General features: G+C 45.7%; 1 protein-coding gene across 1 annotated transcript in view; it reads right to left on the reverse strand.

The window, feature by feature from the left end:
- The window catches only part of Hunk (hormonally up-regulated Neu-associated kinase), a 64,564-nt gene that overhangs the window by 30,117 nt on the left and 25,648 nt on the right, over positions 1-8,799 (reverse strand). The window contains exon 6 of the mRNA XM_013027437.1: positions 4,233-4,360. Coding sequence (XP_012882891.1) covers positions 4,233-4,360 — 128 coding nt within the window. The remainder of the gene's footprint in view (positions 1-4,232; positions 4,361-8,799) is intronic.

The following is an 8,799-nucleotide window of genomic DNA, read 5'->3' on the forward strand; positions in this document are numbered from 1 at the left end:
TTTTTTCTTTTTGCTTATGTGGTGCTGAGGAATCGAACTCAGGGCCTCAGGCATGCAAGGCAAGCGCTCTACCACTGAGCCACCTTCCCAGCCCCCAAAAACTTTCTTAAAGATATGGACGATAATGAATTTAATGACTACATATAGGAGTGACAGAATCATCCCATTAATAAAGGTATGTGTTAGAGAGAGATGGTAAGAGTGATTTTTTAAAATTTAGATTGGCATTACTTAAAATGCAAAGATATAAAGGTAATAGATGATACTCTCAGATCCTATGTGTGTGTGGGGGGACAGGGAGAGGGAGAGCTGCATCTATACTCAATAAAATAATCAAAGGGAAAGAAACAGATTTGAGCCCTCTGAGATTCACTTTCCTCCTTGGTAATTTGGGAGCAATGATAGTTACCTTGTACAGGTGAGTAACAACAAGATAATACATGATAAACCCATACCTAGTCATTCAATAAATGATAGTGACTCCTATTACTGGGAAACTAATATTTCTGGAGGTAAGCAGATAGGATCATAAGAGAATACAAAGGTGGACCAGGCTGCTTAGAAGGGAGAACAGGTAAACTTAGTAGGGTACAAAGTGTGCAGGAAAAGTAGGAGGTGGTCAGAAAGTCAACAGATGAACCCTAAACCTGAAATAATTCCATCTGGGAACAAGATACGATTGCCCTGGGCTGTCTCTGCGGCTGGTCTACAACTCTAAATCCTCCCATGGGGCCAGCTCCACCGTTAGTGGTCAAATGAACTAATGGGGCAGCCACCTTCCCAGGTCACCACTGAGTCAGTAATGTTGTCTTCGGTGCATGGATTGATCATGTGCAAAGACTACCCTTGACACCTGGCACAAAGAACTGACGCTCTAGTGGGGGAGAGAGATTTATATATCCTAACAGTTAAAGGAGTCGAAGGCAGATCATGAAGAGGGAAAAGTCAGATCTAGAAATGCAATTCATGCTTGACAAGTCAAATAATAACAACAACAACCCACCAAGTCTAGTAGGAATGTGAAGGTCTTTCACAAGCACACACGCAGGAAGGCTCAACTTAAAGCAGGAGCTATGTGAAATGAGACACCAACGCCAATGATGGTGAAATCGCTTGGAACATTTTTAACATTTCTTCTGTGCAATTACCTGTGGATTATTTTCTTAAAAACAGTTTAAGGCATGCACATGTTCCTTCTTTAAGGATAAATTTAATTTTCCCAGTGGAGGAACACTTAGCAGTCTAGGAAAGCGAGGTGAGATCACTGGAAGTAAAAACAGGCGCTGAAGGAATGCGGCAGTGTGCGGTGCATTATTCACGGACCGCCGTCGTCTTGCCTGGCTGCCCACCCCAGACTGCACCGCCTGTTCCTCTTCCCACTGTCTGGGGGTGGCTCATGCTAGTTCTGCTCACAAGCACCTCCAGATCCACGGGAGGGATCTGCGTGTACCATCCCTGCTACGTGAAAGAAGCCATGTCTGGAAAACTAGTAGGGAGCAGTGGAAGGCATCTGTGGGAAATTTCACTGAGAGCCGTCCTCTTTCTCTTCCCTTCCTTGTTGGAAATGGCAGCTGATCTATCAGCCTGGAACATACCGTTGGCATGAGTAAAACCTTTCACTCCCTGATCCAGTTCCTTGTAAATACGTGGTTGAGTGAGAAGCAAATCTTGGTGGTTTCAAACCACTGAGAACTGGGGTGGACTGTTACTGCGGCGTAACCTAGCTCATCCTGAAGAACCCAAGAAGAAGGCAGAAGATCAGCAACCTGCTAGCGCCGTTGGGTCTCAGTAAAATTCAGGGTGAGCTCTGTTTGCCTTTTTTCAGACACAAGATGCCAACATCCTATCGTCCTATGTTATGGCTCATTTAGGACAAGGCAGGGTTTGAACCATCCGAGAAGCTTCAGAATTATTCTGAGAGACAGAAATATGTGTGACCATTGGACTTTGCCAAAGGGACCCCAAAATGGTACAGCCACTCTGAACAAGAGTATGGAAGCTTCCTGTACAACTACATGTGTGCTTACTATCTGACCCAGCAATTTCATTCTCTGGCAATGTGTCTCAGAGAAATAAAACCATGTTCATACAAACATGTGTACGCGAATGTTCACTGCAGCTTCATTCTCGTCAGCCCTAAATGGGGAAAACAAAAGACCCTTCAATGGATGAACCAGTGGTGAACAAGCTGTGGGACAGCCACACTGGAGAATACTACTCAGCAATAGAAAAGAGATAAAAGTCCTAACACGCACAACAGCTTGGATGGATCTCAAAAGTGTTACAGTGAGTGAAACACATTTATTATGTATGTTCTCCATCACTTTCTCATTTTGAAGATGTTATAGAGATGGCGTCCAGGCAGGTGGTTGGGAAGGGGTTACAGAGGGTGGAGAGAAAGAAGGTGGATCTGAATGTAGAGGAATGCTACATGACCACCACAAACCAACACCTGACAGAAACACGTGCTACTAAATACACACCAACACACACATGGGTTTCTGCCAACTTTAATTTCCTGATGGTGACACCAAACTCTAGACACATATTATTTCTAGAGAAAACTGGGTGAAGGATACATGGGCTCCCCCTCATTATCTGCTACAACTGCGTGGGACAAAAATGTCACCATGAGTCTTTTTAGTCAGCTTTTCTGCTACTGTTTCGTTCTGTTGACTCCTTTTCTTTTCTCTCTCTCTCTCTCTCTTTCTTTTCTTTTCTTTTTTGGTCCAAGATTGGCATTCAAATTCAGTACCTGACATTTTCGCTCACTGGCTAGCACTCTACTAATTGAGCCATGCCGCCAACCTCTCTGTTGACTTTTGACAAGGTCTAACTATAGCACAGGCTGACCTCCAATTCTCAATCTTCCTATTTCAGCCTCCCAAATACTGGTATTAAAGTATGTGCTATCACACATGACCAAAAAAAAAAAGTCTTACTTATTAAAACAAAACACCACGTGTACTTTCAGTATCCCAACTTACGTTATTTTTTATTTTGTTCAGTTTAGCATACTTACACTACCAACTATCAGGTACATTTGTATTTTTGTGTCCTCCACTGATTATAAGCTCCACAGATTGCATCTGGACCTAGAACACGCTTAGCACATGACTGGTTGTTCATGGAATAAATGATCAGATGTAAAATATGGAATGGATGGATGAGTGCGTGAATGAAAATGAGCTCTTCACCTGTTACAGCGCTTTTAATAACTGTGATAGGTCTAGCCTCAATATAACAACTCCATCAACATTTTGCACAATTCTAATTCTGAGCGTTACATGTCTCTGTGATTGAGCAGTTCTTTCAGGACACCAACTCTAGCTTATCTCACCGAGGTTACCGTGTCTCCTTCCTCTGACCTCCACAGTATCTTGCTCCTTCACAGAGGTAACAGCATGGCCAGAATTAGATATTTACATATGAGACTCATTCCAGCTTAAATTCCATTGGCAAGTATTGACTGGGGGAGGGGAGGAGGAGATCTAACAGTAGTCAAAGAAAATACTGCATTTTAAACCACGAATCATTAGCTGAAATTAAATAATTCTCCTCTTTTTTAGGGGGTGGGGGAGGAAATCAAGCCTCCGCTCAGAGAAGCTGGGCTTCTTTTAAGGGAGAATTAATGAGCCTCAGAGCTGAGTCCTGAGACGATCTGTGAACCAAACAAAAGATCAAATTCTAGTATTTTCCTGGATCTGAAACCAAACCTTAGTATGGAATGTGAAGCCGATAAAAGTTGGAAAGGACTTTGCAAACACACCTGATAATTGAGTCTCACAAAGCAACTAAACCTATGTACCTTTAAAAGCTTTAGGAGAGGCTCCAAAACTCATAGAACAAATCACAGGCCCAACTTGGAATGAAACGTCACAGGGAATTAACTCAAGACATCATGTGATTAAAAACCTTCCCTAAGCCAACACTGGAAAAGAGTGAGTTTTAAAACAAGTTATCTTCCAAGTGGGCAGAAGATCCTCTCTGCATTTGGTGCAAAAGGAGCAGGTCAGCGCTTCAGAGTTACAATGGAAAAGGAAAGGAGCAGGTGAGCGGACTGGCAGGGATGCGTAGAGGTGGAAAGCCACCTGCGACTTAACAGCAGGAAGAAATGTACAGCTGTGACAGTGGTGACAACATTGGCCAAACAAAATTCTGCTTCCTAACTGGCCCCAAAGGCATCGGCACAAAGGCCCTGAAATCCCAAACCCCGAATAGCAGGGGCTCACCTGTGGAGAGCTGGGTGGGGAGGGGGTTCATTTCTTTATCCACCATCTTCTGGTACAGAGCCCTCAGGCTGAAAGGCTCCACTGTGAAAGGGAGGGTCCCAGTCAACATGGCGTACATGTTCACACCTCTGAAAAACAGAAGGAGACCAGAGCTTGAAAGCACAGTGGTGCTGGGGTTGGGGAGGACGAAGAAGACACATGCTTAGCTGCCGTTTCAAAGCTGTCAGTGTGTGCTGGTACTGAGGCATGAGTTCAGGGTCTGGGCGCTGTCCCTTAGCTTTTTCTATTCAAGGCTAGCAACTCTACCACTGGAGCCACCGCTTAATTTATGTCTTTTTTCCCCCCACTTTTTTTTTTTTCTAGTTAATTAGAGATAAGTCTCATGGGCTTGTTTGTCCAGGCTGGCTTTGAACCATGATCCTCAGTTATTAGCCTTCTGAGTAGATAGGATTATAGGCATCAGCCCAGCGTGGCTCAGCTTTGTTTCACTCATGGTTGGTGTTCTACTATTTGAGCCACACCTCTAGGCAAGCTTTTTGCTGGTTAGTTGGAGGTTAAGAGTCTCAAGTCTCATGGATCTTTGCCTGTTCAGGCTGGTTTCAAACTATGATCTTTAGCTCTCAGCCTCTTGGGTAGCGAGGATTATAGGCATGAACCACTTTCCACCATTTGTCACTTCCTTGCTAACCTCACCACCTTACGAGGCTTACTATTATGTGGTTTCCCCAGTGTGGTTTATTAGGTTTACCCTGGAAAAGGCCAGACCAAAAGATAGAGAACAAGACCATCAGGGAGCACCACTACTCCCCGGCTAATCAGCCCAACAGGTTATCCCTCAGGTCTTTGAAACAAAGCCAGACACAGTCTTTTTATTTGTTGTTGTTGTTTTTTTTTTCAATATTAGGATTTGAGCTCAGGGCTCTTAGTTCATAGGCACAGGCTCTACTGCTGAGCCATGATTTCAGCCCTGCTTTTTGTTGGTTATTTTTGAGATGAAGTCAGGCTTCTTGCCCAAGCCCATACCTGAACTGCAGTCCACCTACCTGGGTTGGCCTTGAACTGCAGTCCTCCTGTTCTCAGGATTACAGAGAGGAACTACCAACACCCAGCTCAGAAACAGTCTTTTTCCCTTCTTTTGAATTCTGCTCAGCTTTACCCTGCTCAGCGTTATTTCTTATTTTATTATTTCTCGAGAGACCTCTGCCAATAGCTCCTGGCCCAATATCTCAGCAGTGGCTGATGATACTTTCTGAGTGGACTTAACTGCTTATCTCCAAAGCCAATCTGGAGAACAGAAAAGTCTTCTTAGAAGATTTTATTTTCCTGATGTGTGAGGCTAATATCATTCCAATGAGATTTCCTGATGGAGATGAAATGCAGTAGGATTTCCAGTCAAAACAAACCCAAAGAGACTGATTGAAATGAAGACCCTTGAGGCCTAATTCCACTTAGACGCCTCTGAATCTTCACATTCAAAGATAATAACAGGTAATCCAGCCCAGGGGCTCTGGCTTCAGTCATTCTCAGATTTCAGATACAGGCTAAAACCAGGTTCTGCTCTGAACTTAGAGAACAGTTAGGGAGACAGATACACAAAGATTCATTCCTTGCATTCTTGCTGTGTGCCCTTCTGCCCTCACAGAAGGCTCCCGGGGTTGGGAACTGAGAGCCAGAACAGGGTTTCACCATCTTGGATTTAGATTTTGGAGAAAGAAGCAATCAACAAGAACACAAATAAATACTATCAGTGAGTACAGGGGTAAGAAAACGCTAAATTCTGACAAGAGTAGATTAAAGATGACAGAGAACTTCTAAGCAAGCAGGTGAAGCAGGGCACAGATGGCTCCAGCCTGTCATCTCAGCTGCTCAGGCTGAGATCTGAGAATCTCGGTTGAAGTGCAGACTGGGTAGGAAAGTCGGCAATAATCTTATCTCCAATTAATCCCCAGATCTCAGCCTCCTAAGTAGCTAGGATTACATGAGTGAACCACCAGGGCCCAGCTTATAAAAGATCTTTAAAAAAATAAGAGGGGAAAAGACTTCAATTATATCTGTGCCCTATTACAAAAACAGTCGTGTCCAGTAGTCTCAGGAGATTGTAAAAGGGAAAGCAGATTGAGCATCTTTATTCCTCTCCCCTAGAGTTTTCTTCCATGTTTAATATCTGGAGAAAGAGAAATCTGGTCCCTTTGACATATTGCAAGTATTCAAGAATACCAAGGGAGAAATGTGGAATGCAGTTTATAAACCTCTGTAATCCCAGAGAATTACGTGGAGTTTCAAAACATGTCCAGAATTTCCAAGTGGGTCTTTTGAAATAGGGCCCAGGGGCTCCCCAGCTTCCCCGGGGCAGAAACTGGCCCAAACAATCAGATATCTTTAACGAAATAGTGATTGGAGACAGAGATGAAGGACAGAAACAAGTAATTGCTACCTGTGTCTTTCTAAGAAGGAACAAGTAAGGGTGAGCCACTGTTGGGTGGATAAAGCTAACAGGGTCCTGGACAGTAGGAAAGACTATGTCAAAAGTAAAAGAAAACCAACCACTGGTAGCTCACACCTGCGATTCTAGTTTCTCAGGAGGCTGAGATCTTAGGATCAGGATGGTGGTCTAAAGCTAGCCCAGGCAGATAAATCCAAGAGACTTTTATCTCCAATTAACCAGTTAATGGCTGGAAGTAGAGGTATGGCTCAATTGATGGAGCACCAGCCATGAGCAGAAAAAGCTAAGTGATTGCTAGAGGCCCTGAATTCAAGCCCCGGTACTAATAAGGGGAAAGGGAGTGGAAGGGGGAAGGAGGAAGGGGAGAAGGGGGGAAGAGAGGGAAGAAAGTACACTAGCACCTGCCCTTTTTACACCAGGGACTCTTCCAGCATCTGTGAGTGAATCCCATAGATTTCCTCCCCCCCCCCCACCTCTTTTTCTCATCTCTCTAGAACAGCACTGCCATGAACTGAACAGACCAGTGCCAATATGTGCAGTTCTGCCGTGTATCAAAGGTGTTCGCAAGCAGTTTATTTTACCAGGCCTCAAGAGCGTCTCCTCATGGGGGGGCTTTGCAGAGCACCTGCAGCTGTTTATCACTTCTTGGGGCAGGTGGGGGGGGAGAGGAGGACAAAAGAAAATGAAAACTGTATTTAAGTGGAAGCTGTCACAGAAAGGGCCAGCTGACCTGGAAGCAACCCCAGCACACCACAGCCAGGATGGGAAGGGAGCTGAGCTGATCCTCCGGCCAGAGGCCACAGGCCCTGACATGGCAGAAGCCCTGGAAAGGGCTTACTGGAAAGGGGCAGAGGCGGCAGGGGGCCGGCTGGATGGGAAGGAAGTTTGCAGAGGACAAGATCCTTTTTTTTTAGTTATGGGGTTTAACATTGGGAAACGGAGCATCTGTGGTTTCCAAACATGAGGGGTTTTTTTTATCCCCTGTGGGCAAGCTGTGTGGTAGGACCCAGAGCAAGGACCAATCTTCAGGCAGCCGTGCCTTCCATCTCCCTGTGCATCTCTCCTGACTCTGGGAGCTTGAGCCCAGAGGCCCCGCCCCAGCTCTGACAACACACATGGCTTCCCCCTCTCCCGGTACTCTGGACTTGAAGAAAAGCCTGCTTCGCCAGATTAGATCAGAAAGGGCCCAGTCTCCGGGCTGAGCCTCATCACTGGCAGCTGAGGCAGACGGTTCTATCTGTCCCCTGGAGACTAGGACCCCAACTTGTCACCTGCTCCCCCACCTACCAGCTCCCCTTTCCCTTCCATCAGGTAGCTCTGCCCTCCGGTCACCAGTCATTCGGCACCCTGGAGGATCTCTTGGTATCTTCAATACCCCCCCAACCTGGTTTTATGGTTTTTTTTTGGGGGGGGTGATACTCAAATTTTCCCTTTCATAACTTTCCACTAAGTATGAATGAGTCTGGAATGCCCCGTGGTCGTCGTGGTTTTAATGACTGGGGAGAAGATAATGGAGGGGTTGGCAAACTGGAAAGCAAATGGTTATGTCAGATGCTACAGGGGACATGTACAGGGTGAGGAGAGATTTTGGGGATCCCCTTGGTTGGGTGGGTGAAGAGTCTGCAGCAATGCCAGGATTGGAGCTGGAAGGTGGGAATGAGTGAAGAGTGGGGAATGGTGCTCCAGGCAAAGGGAAGAGCAGGTGAAGCCCGGATGTGGGGAAGGGAAGGCCAGGAGTCTCTCCAGGGGGTGAGTGGACACAAAGAGGGGAGGTGGGAAGATGCACAATGCAGTTTTTGTTGTTGTTATTTTGTCAGTCGTGGGGTTGAACTCTGGGCTGGGCACTGTCCCTGAGCTCTTCAGCTCAAGGTGAGCCACTTCCCATTTTTTTTTTCTGGTGGTTGATTGGAGATATGAGTTTAATGGACTTTCTTTCCCTGGGCTGGCTTTGAACAGTGGTCCTCAGATCTCTGCCTCTTGAGTAGCTAAGATTACAGCCTGCCTGCCTGCCTGCCTGCCTGCCTGCCTGCCTTCCTTCCTTCCTTCCTTCCTTCCTTCCTTCCTTCCTTCCTTCCTTCCTTCCTTCTTTCCTTCCTTCCTTCCTTCTTCCTTTTTGCCTTCCTT

Source organism: Dipodomys ordii, unplaced genomic scaffold (genome assembly GCF_000151885.1).
Source record: "Dipodomys ordii isolate 6190 unplaced genomic scaffold, Dord_2.0 Scaffold104, whole genome shotgun sequence".
Taxonomy (NCBI): Eukaryota; Metazoa; Chordata; class Mammalia; order Rodentia; family Heteromyidae; genus Dipodomys; species Dipodomys ordii.